This window comes from Homalodisca vitripennis, chromosome 3, assembly GCF_021130785.1.
Source record: "Homalodisca vitripennis isolate AUS2020 chromosome 3, UT_GWSS_2.1, whole genome shotgun sequence".
Taxonomy (NCBI): Eukaryota; Metazoa; Arthropoda; class Insecta; order Hemiptera; family Cicadellidae; genus Homalodisca; species Homalodisca vitripennis.
In genome coordinates, this window is record NC_060209.1 from 15,240,782 (window position 1) to 15,262,135 (window position 21,354).

The following is a 21,354-nucleotide window of genomic DNA, read 5'->3' on the forward strand; positions in this document are numbered from 1 at the left end:
TCCATCCTGTGGGAAAGAAGAGTAGAAAAGTTGTACAATATCAATGTTTTCAAGGTTTTGCTTGCAATAAAATTCTGTAAATAGCATAAAGTTGAATTTTTAATATTTTTCAATTGCCTTCATTGTGTTATTCCAGGAACTTGGTGAAGTTGAACCTGTACAGACACTTCACGAACACTCTCATCTTCGCAGTGATTGCATCCGTCATCTTCATGCTGTACTCCATCAAGGCTCATTACCTCGTGAGCTGCTTCACAGTGAGTGCTTTTTGACACTTTGAAAGTAAAAAAAATAATGAGTAGGAATTCACATTTTGAATTAAATTACAAACATATTTTTTTAGTGTGAAAATATTTATTCTGGACACACTTTGATGTCTTCAGCAAATTGGAGAGTTCTTCATTAATATCATCTACAATGGTAAATAAAAATGGTCCCAGGTGAAATCCTAGTGTGACTCCAGAATTGGCTGGTCTTTCAGCGTTTACTCATTGCACCTTCAAATTTTAATGCTAGAGTGTGTGATTTAGTAGTTAAGCCAGGAGACTTTCAGCTATGCCTTAGTTTTGAAACTTAAGTAGTCACCATTCATAGTTGATGCTGTGTGATAGTGAATATGCTGTTGACTTTTTTTTTTGCAAAAGCAAGCATATTGAAGCTCAAGAACAAGGCTCTCAAATACTTTAAATAGGATGGACGGAACTATCATGATTGTAATTCTGGACCACAGATTTGCTTTTAGATTTATAAAAAGGCATAACATAGCTGGACTAGGACTCAACACAAACAGAATAAAAAACTTTAAAGTTATTATGAAAACACAGTAGGCCTACATTTGTAAGTGTTGCAGATTGCTTGAAACATTGTTATTACCTTCTAAAAGTAGGCTTACTCGTCTGCTGTGGGTTTTCGTTATTTTTCTCAATATCAACTGCCATTTGATTGAAACCAATAATGTAAACTAATATGGTCATTGTAGAATATGAGAATGATTGAATTGTATAGAAAATACTCTATTTTGTAATGTATAGTAAAATGAAGTATTATAAATTATTATCATCATTATTGACAATTACAGTATTAAAAACAGATTGGTGAACATTTCAAACACTTTTAATGTAAGACAAAATCATATAAATACTACCAATTTATAATTAGAACCATAATTTAAATGAACTAGACATGATTGCTTGTCCTCTTAAGCCATTAATTAACTGCAGAGATATTACTTGTGTCAAAGGCTTGGAAAGAGCTGTGGATAGATGATGGGTACTGGAAGCTCCTGTTTTTAGTCATCCTTCTGGTAATCATGATCCTCTGGTATTTGTGTTTTACGGGCTTGGAAAGAGCTGTGGATAGATGATGCGTACTGGAAGCTCCTGTTTTCAGTCATCCTTCTGGTAATCATGATCCTGTGGTATTTGTGTTTTACAGGCTTGGAAAGAGCTGTGGATAGATGATGCGTACTGGAAGCTCCTGTTTTCAGTCATTCTTCTGGTAATCATGATCCTCTGGTATTATTGTGTTACAGGCTTGGAAAGAGCTGTGGATAGATGATGCGTACTGGAAGCTTCTGTTTTCAGTCATCCTTCTGGTAATCATGATCCTCTGGTATTTGTGTTTTACAGGCTTGGAAAGAGCTGTGGATAGATGATGCGTACTGGAAGCTCCTGTTTTCAGTCATCCTTCTGGTAATCATGATCCTCTGGTATTTGTGTTTTACAGGCTTGGAAAGAGCTGTGGATAGATGATGCGTACTGGAAGCTTCTGTTTTCAGTCATCCTTCTGGTAATCATGATCCTCTGGTATTTGTGTGTTATAGGCTTGGAAAGAGCTGTGGATAGATGATGCGTACTGGAAGCTTCTGTTTTCAGTCATCCTTCTGGTAATCATGATCCTCTGGTATTTGTGTGTTACAGGCTTGGAAAGAGCTGTGGATAGATGATGCGTACTGGAAGCTTCTGTTTTCAGTCATCCTTCTGGTAATCATGATCCTCTGGTATTTGTGTTTTACAGGCTTGGAAAGAGCTGTGGATAGATGATGCGTACTGGAAGCTTCTGTTTTCAGTCATCCTTCTGGTAATCATAATCCTCTGGTATTTGTGTGTTACAGGCTTGGAAAGAGCTGTGGATAGATGATGCATACTGGAAGCTTCTGTTTTCAGTCATCCTTCTGGTAATCATGATCCTCTGGAGGCCGACCAACAACAACCAGAGGTCAGAATTTCTTTGCATTTTATAACATTGACTTAAAATCAGTAAACTGACAAAATAAAATATGTTTTAACTAGCTGTTACCCTCTGCTTTCGCAAGCAATTCTTTTCTTAATAGCAAGGAGATCATAGGCATATCTTTTTTAAACAGCATACCAAGCACTCTTGAGATTTGGTCATTGGAAGATGAAAACCAATTACCAAATCATATTTTTTGGGAATAACAAAATAATGGATAGAAATTCACATTTGGAAAGTCTGAGTCAACTGGATTTGGTTTTCTACCATGGATTTTGGGTATCCACTGAAAATGAGTGAAATTGTTGTGAGACACATTAATGGTGTATATATATATATATATATATATATATATATATATATATATATATATATATATACGAGGGTCTTCCAGAAAGTAAAGAACGATTGCGCATCACGGGTGGCGCAGTTCCCCCACCACCGCGGTAGATAGCTTGTTTGTTAGCCACACCTTCCGCCTCAGTGTGAGCTGAGTAGCGGTACCGTGAGGTCACGTTTGCGTCTTCTGTGAAAGTTTAAAATGGCGGCGTTAATTGAAAATCCCGCCAAGTGTGAACTGCGTAGTGTGATACGGTTTCTGAATGCATAGAATGTTCGACCTATTGAAATTTATAGGCAAATTAAGGCAGTTTACGGTGACAATGCGATGAACGAGTATGTGCAATGTGCACGACGAGGAACGAAGTGGAAGGCCGTCACTCGTTACTGACGAGTTGGCAGCGAAAGTTGATGGAAAAATTCAACAAAAACCGTCGTTTCACTTTGAGTGGTCTAGTGGAATTTTTTCCACAAATTTCAAGGTCGCTTTTGCACGAAATAGTGACTGAACGTCTTGGTTATCAGAAAATGTGTGCTCGTTGGGTGCCTAAGATTCTTACTGATGTCCACAAGACTAAACGGATGGGAGCAGCTCTTGAGTTTTTGACTCAGTATGACGAAGAAGGTGATGCGTTTCTTGACCGCATCGTAACGGGTGACGAAACTTGGGTTTCCTATCGAACCCCGGAAACAAAGCTCCAGTCAATGGAATGGCATCACTCGAGTTCACCAACAAAAAACAGGAAAGAAAAAAGCAAATTTGAACATCAGGAAATTGATGGCAACAGTTTTTTGGGACCGAAAAGGCCTAATCCATGTGGAGTTCATGCCGAGAGGCGAAACAATCAACTCAGAGGCCTACATCGAGACCTTGCATCGGCTTCGCCGCGCTATTCAGAACAAACGACGCGGAATGCTGTCGTCGAAAGTGGTGCTGATCCACGACAATGCTCGGCCTCATTGCAGTGCACGAACCAAAGCAGAACTCAATTCTTTCAAATGGCAAATCTTCAGACACCCTCCGTATAGTCCAGATCTGGCTCCGAGTGACTATCACTTGTTTCCAAAGTTGAAAGTGTTTTTAGGCGGAAAAAAAACTTTTTGGGTGACGAAGACCTCAAAGAAGGAGTAAAAACGTGGCTTCATTCCTTGGCGGCAGAACAGTATAACGTCGGTATAGAAAAAACTGGTGCCACGCTACAACAAGTGCCTTGACAGTTCCGGCGATTTTGTAGAAAAATAGAGTAAGTTTATAAGTATTTATAAATAAATTTTCATACTCTTATCTTTTGTTTTTATTGACTTATAACAAAACGTTCTTTACTTTCTGGAAGACCCTCGTATATGTATATATATTCAATGTTTATTGAAATTAAATAAGGGTATTGTCATTTATACAAATTTAATGTAAATAAAAGTCATTTGACAGGTATTTGGTCTTCCGATCATATGTTAGTTTGGTTATTTAAACGAATATGTGATAGATACGGCGAAGTACAAAATAATTGAATCGTAAAAAGTGAGGGCTCTGTGGTGTAACGGTAGCACATTCATCCAGTAAGTAGGAAATCCGGGTTCGAGTCCCGGCGGAGCAAGTACTTTTTGCTATTCAATGTTTATTGAAATTATATATGTTATATATATTATTATATCTCCTTTGTGTCTTTGCTGTGTTTCTGGTTTATCCAGAATAGTTCCACCCCTAATTAATCCAGACAATTTAGATTGTACTGTATATATTTGGTAAAACTTTTGTATGCATACTGATATGAGACAAAGATCATTGTTATACAGATGCACTAAATGTTATGTAAACTAATTTGAAACAAAATTTTTCTTAATCGTATAAGCGTATACACCCAGTATCTAATGTGAAAGTGATGTTTTAATAGTCATTGCTCACACAGGACTGTAATACTTATGCAGGGTGTCTCAGAACTCTTGTCAGATATTTTATGGGGACATTCCTAAGGTTATACTAAAATAATTTCTAACTCTGTTTGGATCTTTAAGTTTTGTAGTATTCTGTGTGCATGTATGTATGTGTTTTTTTTTATTGTACCATATTTTCTTTAAAAACCTCACAAACACATTTAACCAAATTTTGCGTAGATATTGACATGAATAATATTTATTTAAAAAGTGTATAGTGACAATTAATTTTACAGATATCAGTTACAAGATTACAGTCATTTAAAAGTTTTTGCATAAAATAAATCAAAACACATACATTTTACACATATTTTACAAGAATAACTGTTTTATAAAATTTGTTAAAAATCCATGGACATATTATTTAAGTAAATCAAGTTAAAAAAAAACTGAAATATTGCAACTTTAGTGAAAGTAGCACACATGCTTCTTTGTTCTCAGTGAAAAATTAAAAACTATTTAGGTGACAAGACATTTATTAACTATCAAATGTAACCTAGTGTGGAGTTTTTATATTACAAAAGGAATAAGTGTGTATTTAAAACCCACTTGAGTTTTTATTGTTATACAAATACCTTGAATTCATCATCAGTTATCATTAAATTAATGCTCCATGAAAAATTACAAATCATGCAAAACCTTTCTTATAACAGTCCAAATAGGTAGTCAACACTTATTATATACAACAAATTGTGCATGGTATTTTCTAAGAATTTTGTTATTTGAACATTCTCTATAAAATGAATGAAGATAATTTATCACATAATGTAATTATACATATTTTATTATAAGACAAATTCTTGGTAAAATTATTTTTGTGTGATTTTTTTAATTCTAAAATTTAGTTAATTGGCAGAAAATTCTATGAAAATTATTATACTCACAGTTACAAAACGAAATTATTTTGCCTCTTTTCCTCTCTAAATTTTACAAAGGTTAGTTTTCTTTTATTTATAAAAACATTTTATGTTAGATATGCCTTCACTCCTCTCCTAGACGCACCTGAGGATGGTGATGATGAAGAAGAAGAATATTTTGTCAGTGATGCATATGGTAAGTGTATTTTTTAATTAATAAAAATGATGACTTACTTTGTTAAAGTTTTATTGGTTCTATTAATATATTGTATTATTTATGCTGTACAAGGTTTTCAATTCTGTTTAAGAAATTTTAATGTAATTTAAAAATGTTCTGTCATCTACCAAAGTTATGTATAATAATACTAATTGTAATGATCATAATGATGTTTAACTTATGATTGGACTTATTGTACAAACAAATGCAAGCAAGATAATCTTTACTTCAATGTTGTAATGCTATGAGTCCTCTTCATTCAGTTATTGTTCTTTCCTTTTTCTACATGATGAAGTAGGTTGATAGAATTAATCTAGTATCTTATTTTGCTTTTTTAACAGGCTAATACAATACAATATTATCTTCTAGTTGGCTTAATAGTGAACTCGTATAAAAATTCAAAATATTACAAAGCAGTTTTAAACTGTATGATTTTTAATGAATTTTGTATTTCATATAATGTATTTTTAAGGTCCATTATCACTTAACCTATAAGTTATTCGGTTCAACTGATTTAGATGCATACATGATTTTGAAGACAATTAACCCTTTGAGTGCCTGACTTTTTTTATTGATATTAGTCATAAATGCCTACAGTATTTTTAGAGAAGTTTTCCAAATATACTGTAATTTTGTTAGGGATTTTTTTACAATTATTAAAAAATGTCAATAACTTTATTATTTATTATGAAATAGATTGAGTACAATTTTTAATGATGATTGTCCTAAGTTGGTAGCGTGTCATGCGAAGGACCAAATTGAAGTGTAGTTGCAATGTGGACCTTTACAGGTCCTATATTGCTGATATGAACTATTTCGGATAAAGATGAAGAATATTAATTTGCCTTTTCTTCTGCCTCGCATAGCGAGGTGAAATATATAAGACCAAATGTGGATTTATTTATAACTAGCACATATCCGCGGCTTCACCCAAAATCTCTATGCAAAATTCCTTGTTTTCGTTTGAAAAGCTCCCATGATTCCAGTAACACGAACTATTTTAGACCTGAAATGTAGAGGAACTCCAAAAGTCTAAATTCATAGTTTTCTTAGTGAAAGGACTTGTGATGTAATATGATAGGACCCTATGATTTTTTAAGTGGAATTAGTCATATAAGGTGCATCAGGTACCCATTTTACAGTGTTCATGATTAAGAGGAATAAAAGTTTCTATATAGGCAACATCGTGTTTGGTGATAGGGGTGTCTTTCTGTGGAGTTTGGCAGAGCGTTGAAGTAACCTATGCCTGTCCACATGATAGCTTAATCTTGAGAATAATTTCATCCGTAGACTTTTCATCTGACATGAAACTTTAGCAAATCCTTCTACACAACACGTACTACTGCACTATACTATAGTAAACTCTTGCTACACCACATGCCGATGATATCTCTTAGTAGAATGGCTGTACTTGTATAAGATGAATGGTTCTGGCACTCAATGGGTTTTATGTTATTACATCACTAATTATAGTACAATGATGTTTTATATGTCAATGGGTGAAGTGAATAAAAAGAAATAAATAGTTCTAGCAACTACTATGAAATGCTGGAATTTTTTTAACGGAGTGAGTAACTGCTATCGCTAGGTAGTCGATACTACAGGCTGTCCAGGACAGATCGTAGTTGTAACTTCTCTTAACATCTACTACACGGTAGTAATTACTTTACTTTTGTGGACTCCTGATTCTCTCTCCAAGTCATGCGATTAGTTAAGCGTGTATTGCTCGATGACATGCACCGCTCAAATCACCTTTCGACAGTTTTGTTGAGTTATGAAGCTCTAGGTTGACGGTTCACTCGGAAAGAGCTCTGTGAACAAAACTCTGTTAGTCTTTTTACAGAATATCCAGTCATTGAAACTCATTAAAAAGTCAAAATCTCCCAAGTGTAATAGCTTCCAAAAAAATAAAACTTGGACTCCAACATCTTCAACCACTCCAAATTGAAATCCTTGATTAGCGACAGCACATAAATAGTTTCCATTTTTTTGTTAAAAGATTCTTTTGTATCTATCAGCGACTTTAAGGCAGAAACTCAGCAGTTAAAAAATTAACATGTTCTTCCTCAAACCATAGAAAATTGTTAATCAATGACATGCTGCAGTTCATGGTATAACTTACGATCATGAATGTGCATGAACATCACAATGATGCCAACTGTTTGTGGAGCGTCTGTTACGCCAGACGCTCCACAAATATAAATCAGGTACTACATAAAGGTAGTAGCTGTTAAGTTTTATCCATGTGAATCTGGAGCAAATACTGCGACTTCCGGGAAATGTGAAGCAAGTACTAATCTTTGGTAGTGCTTTAATTTTTATTCACTGGAAATTAAGTAATTGCTCAAAATCAGCATAACGAAGCAAGGACTACTTTTTATTCACTTCGTCCTATATTTCACTAACTATAGTAAACTGTATTAACCCTTACAAATACCACATGGCATGTTTATCTGTTAATAGAATGGTTATACTTGTAAAGGGCGATCAGTTCTAGAACTCAGTGAGTTATGTGTTAAGTCACTAATTATGTAAATGGTGTCAATATCTCACTAACTATAGTACAGGAAGTTAACCCTTACAGTGCCATAGGACGATTTCATCAGTCGTGACGATCGTTTACCCTCCTAAAATGGATATCTATATGAAACAACTGGATTACTGACTCAAATTACAATCTGAAAAAGAAAATGGTCCTGGATGACTGCCATTCGAATGTTAGTGAATTGTAGACAACTCACCAATTCTTTCTAAACAAGGGCATTGTAGGAGGAGGAGTTATGTGTTACTGTAGGTGATATGATGCTGACTGTCACAGCTACAGGATATGGGGATATTCTGACTTATTGGCAATGTAACAGAAATCAGAGTGACTCACTCAACACAGTCGTTACAGCAACGGCATGTGCCATAGTCAGTTATCTGTAGTATTAGATGATACATTGTAATGCTTGCTCATTTACTTTTAGGAATTCTAGTTCAAAAATTATGTATAACGGACAAAAATTTTGAATTATTAAAAAAATAATCATCTAAACTGCCACATTTTATTAACGTTATTCATATTACAAATTTCAAGGAACCGGGAGAACAGTTGGAATTATCCTTGTTTTACTTGCATTGAATATTTTTATCATTGAAAAGAATATCATGGATCCATGTCAATTGATATTTCATGAGGCAATTCTGCATTTGATCACAACGTAATGTAAAATTGATGTTTTAGCTAAATTAAGTTTAACATAGAAATAATTTATAAATAGTGTAAAACAACAATTTATACATGTTAATCAATTGCTTATGTAATTATTAGGAACATTAATGTTGAATTCATTGTTTCATTGAGTCCGATTCCTGTAATTAAAAATAAACTGTGATTAAAAACTAATGTATGATCTACCAAACATGAGTTAGAAGTTTATTGTTCCTTTGTAAGAAAATTGGCAAATAATTTCTTTTACATAAACTTTCTCTGTGAAACATTTTTAGTTTTCCTTATCCTAAAAAAAGTTTTTAATTGATTAAAAAATTAAAACACCTATATTTTTCATAACAACAATTTTATAGTAATTTTAATTTCTTTTACATATTGTTGTTCTTTTGTTATGATCTTTGAAATTAATTTTGTATTAGTAAGTAGTTCATAGGTCCTGAATGAATGTCAAAAGTATAAACTTTACCAAACCATAGAAAAATGATCAAGATCAACAGAAAGAGAACAATTATTAAAATTGAATTGATGTTTCTCATGTCAAGGACTTAATTTTTTAATTTCGTCTGTTACAGGAGTGAAAATGAGGGGTGGCCTGAACTCAGGAGCCAGCTCTCCCAAACCCAAACTCTCAACCAATTCAGCGGTGAGTGGTGTAGAAACCTATTTTATATGTGACCTTTGAGTTTCTTGAGGCAAAATCTCATGTCTTTTTCGAATTTGCTTTTTATTGGAATAATGGCGGTGTCTACATGCTCAATCAGTATTAATAGCAGTATTTTATACTGCAACTAACTTACTACATTTTGCTAGCATAATTAATGTTTCATTATTATAGATCATTTATGAGTTATATTTGTTTAAATATGTTTGTGTATTGTTCGTGAGCAAATAGTTGTTATCTTTCAATGTAGGTTACTAGTGTATATTATATCCGTTTTAGGTTTGATAAAAATGTTTTGTTTAAAATTTGTTTTTTAAATTGGATTATTTTAGTAGAGAATGTGAGATTTTGAACATTTGCCATCATTTTATGGTACAACAACCAAAATATATTTTGACGATTGGAATCTGTTGGAATCTTCTGTAGGTGTCCAAAAATCTGAAGACTTGAGGTTAAGTATAAATATAAAACTAAAAACTAACCAACGGGAGGCGATGAACTTGATAGAGTCTGACTTTACAACAGAATTAGTTTTACATAAAAAACCCAAAAATATACTTGTCTAGACTGGTGTTAATGAACCCATACAATGTTACTGCACAGAATCAAGTATACTCTACAATGCATGTTCCATGCACTAGAGATGTTCATTTTTGTGACATATAACGATGGTAAATCCCCAATTCCTTTTAGTTATAACATTTTAATATTTATACATTGTATATTAGTTTTTTTTTTTTTCAAAAATAAATTGAATAGATAAAACTAATGTTTAGTCTGTAACTGTGCTTTATATCCGTAAACAAAATGCCTTATATAAAAAAATTAAAAAGTAAGAAAAAAATGTTTCTTTAGATACTAAGTAGCATCTATTATTCTTTCGGTGACTGTAGGGTTTAAACATTTGGCAAAAACTCATTTTCATTTTTAATATTTTTTTGTGAATACATGAAGAGTACAGTTTTTAAAATATTCATATACGAATATTATCTCATTAGACCCAAACTTTCGTTTGTGAAAAGAAGCAAAATTGACTAATACCTGCAGTAAAACTCGAGTAAAGGTGTTAGTTTCTTAAACACTTTTTTTGACTTGAAAATTAATTATATGTAACATGGACGGGTACCTGGATAATTAGGTGGGGAAACGGTTTAAATTTAAAGCAGTTGTATATGTTTAGTAAAATACGTGTAAGGTCTATAGAAGTAGTTTTAAAATATATCTAATAGCTTTATACTGAGTAAAACCAATTTTCAGGAGGAGGATTTAAAATGGGTGGAGGAAAACATACCAACGTCTCTGGCAGACAGGTGAGTCATTGAGTTAATAATTATTGAGTATTGAGTCATTGAGTATTGTTTATTGCTGGACTTGAAAAACTTCAAAGACACTAAATTGGACAAATCAAAACTTTCAGATTCTTGGAACAAGAACAGGTTACTAAAAATTATTACTCACGTTCATGACGACGTGGACCCTGTCGGGTACATGCGATCTTTCACAACTGCCGTCGTGTACCCGATCGGGTTTACACCGGACTTTTGTGTGTGGTGTGTGCCCAATGGGTGGGTACACGTTGCTATGCATCACCTTATTCCGTTTTTATTGTTTTAGTTTTATTGACATTTATGATGTGTGTGCTAGTAAAAAATGCCACAGATAGTGAAATTCGATCATTTCTTTGTATTGCTTTAACGCTAAACATGTGAAACCTGCTTTGTACACTAGTCTCAGGTACACTGATTTGAATATTATCAGTGAAGGAAAAGTACGGAAATGGTGTCACCTTTTTTAATTCAAGTAGGAATAACGTTCATGATAAATGCTGCTCAGGTCCTCTATCCTCTTCTAATGAAGATCTGGAAACACAAATTGGCAATATTGTAAAAACTGACGTTTTCCATTGGATGAACTTAGTGACCAATTTCCTACGATTTCATTTATTCATGAAATCATTACTACTCATTTAGGCTATAGAAAGGTTTGTGCATTATGGGTCCTGCGTCTTTTGACTGACTCAATGCAGCTGGGGTAAAATTTGTTTATGATCGAGTTTTCTTGAAGACTACAGTGTAGGTAGTGATGAAATACTGGACAGTATAGTGGCTGGTGACAAAACCTGGGTGTCAGACTTTACACTTGAAATGAAACATCAATCTATAGAATGGCATCACCCAAAGTCACAGTCAAGAGCGAAAAAATGCAATCAAACCCTTTCAAAATGTTGTAGTCTGATGGCTATCGTTTTCAGAGACCACCATGTTGTTTCATTTTGCTAATTCATGTCCTGAGGTGAAATCATAAATTCCAAATTTTTTTTCATGAAAGTAGTCATTACTTTATGGACAATCCTTGTATTTATAAAATATGATAAACCTCTAGATCAATCAGTAATCAGATATGATAATCCTCTAGATCAATCAGTAATCAGATGATAAAAGTGTAATGGTTAATATTGTTTACTTTGTTGAAAATTGTATAAGACTTTTAACCCATTGCGGATCACTGACGAGCTGGGCTCGTCACGCAGCGGCCGGGCCTAACGATGATGAGCTCAGGTCGCAAAAGTGGTCTGCTTTTAAGTTTCCCTCCAAATAGTTCTATTAATGTCTGATAGATCAGGCGATCGTCTTCACTTGCCAACCAAGAGTGTATAACAATGGTCTACGTTTAGAGTTTACAAAAATTTTATAAATATCGTACAGATCGCAGTTGTATGTCGAAGTTGAAAAATCATTCATATGATTGCTTTTTAGCGCTCTCTGCTTTTTAGCGCTTCTGATTGGGTGTTTTCCTCAGTTGTCATTATAATACTTTTGAGGTTAGTGACAAAGAACTAAACGATGCAGACGTACATGTCGGAGGGTTTAGTTTAGACAATGACCCGGATGTTGTAATCGCTTCCCCCGAGCCGCTTTATTTAGACTATGATTCAGACATCATCCCTGCCACCCCGGAACCTTGCTCGTGTGTTATAGTTCCTACATCACTGAAACCCCAGCAGGCCCATGTTCCATCTGAACGAATACCTTCAGCTACAGCTGAATTTTTTAGTATGCAATAGCGAGCGATACGATGTGGCGCACCATTGCTGTTCGTGCAGCCGCTGACCGTAAATTAATTCGTGCCCGCTGGTGCCCGCGCGCCAAAACAATACAATCTGCAATGGGTTAACCCTGGAAGCGTCGACCGACCCGTTTGGTGTCCATCGTGTAACTTCTAAAGTGTGATCGACCCCTAAAGGGTCGATTCGTATTTTACTGTTAAAGGCATTAGTACCCGTTAAAGACCTTTAAATTATACGTTAATCGAAAGCCTATGAGTTTATTTTAATGTTTAGAGGTCTTTAATTTAATTTTATCCTGTTTCTAGTTTAAAATCTGTGTGGTTTTTCCAGATGTAATTTCGTTGTTAACCTCTGTGCAGCGGAAATTGTTGTTTGTAAACAAATCATTTTGTTCTTTGTTCAGATGTTTGTTTATTTGAATTGAGCAAAGTTTTATCATACAGTGTTGATTATATAATACTTCATAATGGGTTATCCTTGTATATCGAGTGATATTCGTGACATTAAAATGAAATCTGACATGACTGACTTTGATGAGTTTAAAGTAGAAGTTTTGTATCTTGTTTTCTTTTTTTTTAATAAAAAACTGATTTATACTCTGTTATAAATCAACTAACTTCATAAAAAGGTAAAAAAAAACACATTAATTTGCACGAGAGTCGATTTTATTATCATTATTTCATTGTTGCTTAGCAACTGAAAATGGGTAAAAATTTGCCACTGCTCTTTTCTCTCTAAACATATTTCCATTTTTATTTTTGAATTTCATAACACTATATATATTTTGTTTTCACAACTAAATTTCCTACAATTTGGCTATTTCAGACTGTTGAAAAATCTTATATTTTATTATAATGCAAATAAATTAATGTAATTTTTTCACATGTTAAATACTAAATATAATATATGCTATAAAAATAAATTTATTTTTATTTTTACTTCAAAACTATGTAGCTTTATTCTCTGATTCTTAATAAGAAAAATGATACATAATACTTTATACATATACTACATGTGGAATTTTATACAAAATTTACAAAGAGACCCTGTGAAAACTACAAAAATTCGAGCACACTTTAGAATTTCTGAAAGATGCTTCCAGGGTTAAGAAAACCAACAGATTAGTAATATAATAACTAACTGGATGCTGGGAGTATAAGATATAATACAACCAACTAAACATTATTTGTTAAAAATATATTCTAATTCTGTATTCTTTGGTTTCAGTACTTTGCCAATTTTGGACTCGGACGAGGTAAGACAATTATTGCTGTTGTTCTAAACCAATTTAAATTCTTGATAATTAATTTTTTATATATCCATCCTTAGTAACATAAATACATCCATCTAGTAGTATAATGTTAACCCATTGACTACCAATTAAAATAAAAATATTTTTACCCTCGGGTAGTGAAATTTTTCTTTTGCAATAGAAATCGTTGTGAGAATTCTTAGGACCAATTAAAAATAACAAACCGTATAACATGTTAAAATTGTATTTTATATTTTAAGTATTTAGTTCCCTTGCAACGATTAGATTTATACCAGATATACCACTTAAATTAAAATTATATAAATCATTTGCTTTCCTTGGCCACTCCCAAGTTTGAAGGTTAGGCCTTGTCATATAATTTTCTTGAATTTCTTCATCGCCACTTTCACTACTAATTTCACTAAAAATGTCATCATCAACGGTAACTAATTAAAATAAACAATCAACAGATTAAACTGTAAACTACAATCGATTTAGAGACCAGCTTCAAAATTTGAGTATGTCACGTTTTAACAGACCATTAATATAATAGTACAGACAAATACCAAAATAATCAGTATCTTGAATATTTTTTGACTCAAAAATTATGAACTTAGCATGACGTGCAGTGCCCGTGATCGGTAATTAATGACAGACGATATACATCATTGGTAGCAAAAGGGTTAATTATGTAGTTATATACAGTTATAGAAGTTCTTTTTTTGAAGGATGTTGTTGCTGGTTTCAGATGTTCATTTGATTGAAGAGTACTGTCATGCAGTAACTCGTTTAAAAACTAAAGAGTCATACAGTCTTTTTCATAAAATAATTTTTTATTTGTATACAAAGATTGATATTATTCTGAAATTTTTTGTTTGTGACATTAATTGAAATCAGAAGTTGCCTCTGACTTGTATTATTTAAGTTTGCATTCTTTAAGGTTTTGCATGTTAAGTGTAAGAAAGGGCCATAACTTTGCCTGTATAAGAAAAGAATTTTTCATTATTTTCATTTCATAATTTTTTTCAACGTATTAAAATACATTGATGTATTGAGATGTGTAGAAATATTTATACAATTAATTTATATAGAATTTTTGTATTTAATTTGTTTACCAATATTAGTTCTGGATTTATTCATTCAAGTTCTGATATATTTGTATTACAAAAAAATTTGTTCATTTTACAGGAGATAATGAACACAAAGTTCGAGCTGTCGAAGATGCAGTAACTTTGGTCCAATATTGTGATTGTGCTGTGTAAACATTAGTTTTGATTCCTATACAAGACAGGATTTGATCTAAATTTTTTTCACTTTCTGTATGAAAGTTAAAAAAGGCCATAGTGAACCTCTATTGTAAATGTACAGGATAAGTACAGTAGTATACAGGATATGTCCTTATGATCATGTAGCGTCCTTTGTCAAAACTTGTTTGTACTTTATTTCATGTTATGATAAGTTTTGTACTATGTATGGTTTACAGTTTTGTTTGACTGTATAATTAGCAATGACAGAACAGTTAGAAGTGTAACGATCTTCCCTCTGGATCTTATTTAACGGAACTAAAAATTAAATTATAACCTTACCTGTTCTATTAAGTGACAAGAAATTGGCTAATTAACTATTTGGTAATGTAAGTGATGTGATAATTAAAATATATAATCAAAATACCTAGTAAATGATGCCTAGTATTTAAAAAAAAGAAATTAATTTGTTACACATTTAATAGTGATGTTTAGAAGAAGAACACTCATTTTAAAGAAAATTACATTTTTATTTCACATATTAAACTGTATTATATGTTGGTGCAATTAGTTATCGTAGTGAAGTACCTTAATTGAATGTTTTGAAATCATACATTTGTACATAAGCTATTTATTTATTGAAACAATAATATACAAGTATATTGGGTTTTAACTTTTTTTTAGTTAAGAAATTGTCGTTTTACACAAATTAAACTTCCGAATTTTTTAAGACCTAGGACATTGTAATGAATTTATATTATTCATATTAATAATCTAATTCATATCAACAATGCCTAATGGATTCCAAAAGACTCCAATCACTAAATGTTGGTTAAGATTACTAGATTAACTAATTATTAATTTTGTTATGTTTTGCATTATATTCAGAATATTTGTTTATTTGTGACTTGCTTTTGTCATCTCACTGCTTTCTAGTCTCGCAAATGATTTTGTAGTCTAATGGTGGACTCGAGTACTGTCATTTTCACTCGAGCATGTTTGAATCGTTTGGACGCAACGTAGTCGCAGCCTAAAGATAGCTGCCTGGTTTGTGTATATTAGAGAATTGAATTAAATGTTATGATGTATCAAGTTTTGGAGGATTTGTGTTGTTTATACTTGTTCATTGACGACAAAGTTTTGTTTGCTGTTTATCTCTTGATAGTTGAGCGAATAAGAAAATAATTGAATTATACATTTATATTTTCAACCTGTAATTGGCATAAAAAATATTTTTAAATGAAGTGGATAAATGTTTGCTCTAAAAAATAAACTTGAATAGTATATAAAAAAATCACCGAAAAGGGGAAAAGTACTCTATGTTGGGTGATCTCAGCACAGACTATACTTTGTGGTTTAGTGTCACTGTGAACCAGATCTTGTGATGGTGAACACATTCACTATGTGAAGTAAGATGACGTGCAACCGCAAAATGTGAACAAAGTTTTAATTGTGTTACTCACCCAAAAATGACTTCTGGATGTCAGTAATGTTGGTTGAAGGTGCCCAAGAACCCTTGTGTACATGAATTGTGACTTCATTTCCAGCGCTGGAATAGCAGCCCACCGGTGCCGGGTCTTCATCCAGTCCGTGCTCAATATTTTGCTGGTTTTTCAGCCCCCTGCCTCCACTGGCACCCACGAATCAGTCCCCCCCTTTCCCTCCAACAATATCTGTTCCCACACAGTGATCAAACATGTCATCATCAGAACTGTCTGATTCTTGTCCATCAGAAAACAGGCGTTTAATGAGTTCATTTTTTTCCATTGGACTTAACCAAGATGGCAATCCAAGAACGGTTTGTGTAAAAGAAACAGTGGAACTAGCTCTACACACGGTAAGCAGCACAACCTTCACCTCCCGTACTGGCCTCACGCCCGTGAGGCAATGAGTTAGGGTGGAGTGGGGGCGCTGATTTAGCAGTCAACCACATTGCGCTAAATCAAACAAAAGCACCGTACTACAAAAGCAACCTGCCGCAGAAAATTTAGTTACGTGTTAAATGTTTTGATTGAAGTTGGAGGGCTTTTTCTTGATGAATTGGTTGCATCAATTTTGTTTATTGAAATTTATTACTAAAAATTGGTAAATCACTGCATTCAGCAGCATTTCACATCAATATTACTATGCAATAACCCTTAAAAACAGTATTTGGTTTTTGAATTATGGTTGTATATTGTTTTGGGGAAGAAAGTTCCAAATTTTAGTAGCTTAAATTTAGTTGTTGAGAAAGAGACAATACTGTTGAAACTTCGGTTTCATATCTGTTCTTATCTTCTTGTAAAACATTCATCAATTCATTTTTCTGTTTAAAATTCAGTTTTACTTAGTTTTTAAAAGTTAATTTTATTGTGTTTTGGTCATATAAACATATATTAATTAACGATTATAAATTAGCATTTTATGCCAAGATTAACTTTAGAAAAATATTCTGTAGACAATAACACGTATCTTGCCTTATTTGTTTGAATGCTTTCTTAGATCATTGCACAAGGATTGGGTAGAGAAACTTTGCAGGGAATAAAATTTATTTTGATGTACTGATTTAGCTATCCTGTGCAAGCCTACACCTGTATAACAAATAAAACTAGACCCAGCGTACAAACTGAGTCCAGACGATAAAACATCTCGATTGAATCTGACGCCAACCCACCAGAGCTTGTGTCTAGAATTTAGTCATTTCCAATTGAGATTTTATTTTTATCCAATTTACAGTTTCTATTAGATACTTAATTTAAATAAACATTGTATGTAAATAGTAGTAAGCTTTGTAGGTTTAGAGAAGAGATTATGTATTGAAGCTGAATATTGATTTTCTAGTAGAATTTATTATTAAATTATGACCATAAAATGTATAACACCAAGTATACAGATGGTATCTAAATAGTTTAATTGTTTCTTGTTAATATAAAAATTATGACTCCTGTTAGTTTTATGCTATGTTGAAGTATTTATTTAATGTGCTTGTGGACGTACTTAATAATTTTTGGAGGTGAAAACAATAAATAACGTAATGTATCGGTTAATTATACTTATAAATACTTTATTCTATGTTTTAATCACTACAAGCTATTAAAGGGTTGAAGATAGGTTTTGGGATAAAAAGAGAACTAAACTATAACTTGGGTTGAAACATTGTGAATATTAGATTAAGACGTAATAATACGGGAAATTCTTACATAATAATTAGAAAGTTTTAATATATTTGCTGCTTGTAAAGAAAGAAAAGTGATCATAATATAATTTATATCTTGATATATACAACAGTCAATCAGCTGTTGATCAATGCAAATGCTGTGCAGGAAGTATAGTCATGTAACATACAGTTGTGCATAATGTCCCTTTCATAAATTACACATTTTTCAATGCATTTCTGCAATTTTTAAAATTTGTTTTCTATACATTGGAAAGCAATACCAGCACATGCCTCACAGAGAGCAATTTTCCTATTACAGTAACAAAACTGTCTTAAAACATTTTAAAGCAATTTTCCTTATAACGATGTGCAATGTGGTGTCACCGTCTTCAAGTACTAAAAAGAAATTTAATTACTCTCAAAACAGCTTTTGTATTTTCAAGTGCCAACCAGTTCATGGATTCTGCTAGTATTTTTTCTGGTTTGATGGAAACATTGGTTTTAGCCTGGGGTGTTAGTGGCTGGAGAATGTTGTGTTCATATTCATATTTAACTCCATCAGCAAGACTATGTGGTTGCCACTAATACATATCCTACTAATCCAAAAGTCTGTAGGCTGACCACATCCAGATTAAAAATAAATCACAAAAAATGATTTCAGAGTCCAAAAGAGTTTTTCGTTCAGTTGGTGAATTTCAGTAAAATTATCTTTTGTATTTCAAAACTTCTGTTATAATTGTTGTAAACGATAGAGAGCGTAAAGGCTAATTAAGTGGTGATTTTCAAATGACCGGCAACAACAATATATTGATGTAAAATTATATTTTATAGAAAATTGAAGATTGGTAGAGTCAGTATGATTTAGAAGAATTTGTTCATTTTTAATGTTCCTTTGATAGTGAGAACAAGGCACTTATGTAAATAACTAACATGTACGTTTTCCGGTCCATACCACATCAAAACATAGCTTAAGGCGATCCCACACTGTTAACAAATATGCCAGAACATTCATATTGATAAAGAATATTCAGCGAAGTGTGGGAACCTTCTTCAGTTGACTGTTACGAGTTTGAAGGGAGTTGGTTTCTCTGTTGGAGCAGTCATTTTAACCATTATAAAAGAAAGTGAATGTTGGTCAAATTGAAATTAAACAAATTTTTGAGTGGCTCCCAAATTCTTTTCAAGCGAATGACAGATCATTCAGCAGTGTGGGTCTCGCACAAGCAGTTCAGCGTACAACCTACCTGCTGATATTTTCAAGTAAGTACAGCATGTTTTTATTAAGCAATGTTTCGACGCTGTGCTAACCAGAAAAATTAGATGTCAGTTATTTACTCCAGCCTTGTGACTAAAAACTAGGATTACTTTTGTAATTGTCAGAATTTAGTCATATGTATTTCAGAATTGATAAAACAGTCTTAGGAACTATTACTTCTATCTCATAGCACATTCTCCTCCCTATTATTGGATTATTAACTCTGGAAACATATAAAAATCAAAATAGCTCTAATAACCCTGGTTATGACACAAAAGGAAAAAGTGTCCAGAGTAAAATACAAGTTCAGGACTGTAAAGTTGTTTTGTGCTGAATATTATAAGCGTAATTGTGCACTTTTATACTTTCCCCTTTTTTCATTTTCCCTTGTGTTTCCACAGAAAAATCTAGTAAGAAAGTCCACCATATTGAGAACATAAAACTTAGAATGTATTACGGTACATCACAGCAAATTTGTAAAAATATTAGTATTAATTAACTTGTGTAATATATAATAAGAAAACTGGAAAACTGACATGTTATTTGTCAAAATTGCTTATTTTCCTTTATTCAGCAAAAATAAACCTAAGTATAGTATGTACAGATTATGTTTTCACCACTGTAATTTCTTAATGGATGAAGTATTTTTATTAGTATTTAGTTCCTGTTAGTTTAACAGTATTCAAAAGCATAATATTTAATTCAAGAAAATATCTTGCTACTAAATGAGACCCAAGAAACAACAAACTCGGGCAAATTTCAAAACCATATCTGTTTGTTTCCGTTCTTTATAGTTGTTGTGTTAATATTGAGTGCATTATTGGTCTGATAATTTATGAAAAATGTTTTTTTATGAGTTACAAACATAATTCATGTGTAATGCACAAACCTACAGACAAAATAGACAGATCTACGGACGAAACTAATATTTTGTAGTTCTATCAATATTGTTTGAATCTTGTTGATTGTATCTGCTTTTTGTACATAATCACAACAAATGCATTTTATGTTTCCTTTTTCTGTAATAAAATATAACATGACAAAAGAAGTAATTTTGTTGAATGCCTTATTACATTTCTACCTGCATCAGATTGTTGTTACAGTGGTAAAGAGAATATAGTCGTAAGAGAATTTTTACAGAATAAAGATTTTCATTTATATAATTTTTACAGCTTGGTCTTTTCGACACATTTTACATGTTGGTATGAACTATAGATGAGCCGCTTTGAAAGAGACCTGCGTGAAAATTTCTTGTGGATAGGGGGAGGGAGGAGCAGGAGCTTGACCACGCCTACCACCACCCCCTCTTTCACTGCTCGATCTATTTCCTTTACAAGACACAAGTGGGAACCGAGTGCTTTGCTTCCCTGCGTTAGTGTTTTGGAGCATCACGCTATGTTTTGTTATTCTCGTTGTTATGGAATAACAAATATTATTATTAAATATGATTATTTATGTTCAGAATAATACTCCATTACATCTATTTAACTCATTAGCCTTGTATCACGGAACGGTTCCGTGACAGCTAGTTTGGGCTCAAAATTTATATCACGGAAACCGTTCCGTGACAAGTACAGCGCCATCTAAATAATTTTTTTTTTAACTTCTTTTTCAACCAAATGTTAGTATAAATTAGACTAATATTGTTGTAACACATAAGAAAAACTGCAATACTACAGTTAATTGAAATTTAAATGAATAATAAGTTACTATTATAATAAGTATACTAAGCCCATTTCAATTTCATGTTAATAAAATATCAAATAAATATAAAAAAATAACTGAAAATTGTTTATAAACACACATAACAAAACTCTTATGTTTTTAGCATTTTTAATAGGATAACTCCAGTTGAGCTGATAGTAAAAATATGTATAAGCCAATGGGTTAATATGTTAGTATAATTAAGAAGTATTTTAACAAATGATATTGTTAATAACAGCTGTTG

General features: G+C 32.5%; 1 protein-coding gene across 1 annotated transcript in view; it reads left to right on the plus strand.

The window, feature by feature from the left end:
- Nucleotides 1-20,458, plus strand: part of LOC124358090 (transmembrane protein 87A-like) — a 34,062-nt gene extending 13,604 nt beyond the window's left edge. Inside the window, exons 4-10 of the mRNA XM_046810384.1 lie at nt 137-257; nt 2,114-2,217; nt 5,477-5,556; nt 9,364-9,434; nt 10,710-10,762; nt 13,747-13,774; nt 14,960-20,458. Coding sequence (XP_046666340.1) covers nt 137-257; nt 2,114-2,217; nt 5,477-5,556; nt 9,364-9,434; nt 10,710-10,762; nt 13,747-13,774; nt 14,960-15,001 — 499 coding nt within the window. The 3' untranslated portion in view covers nt 15,002-20,458. The remainder of the gene's footprint in view (nt 1-136; nt 258-2,113; nt 2,218-5,476; nt 5,557-9,363; nt 9,435-10,709; nt 10,763-13,746; nt 13,775-14,959) is intronic.
- The last annotated feature ends 896 nt before the right edge of the window (nt 20,459-21,354 follow it).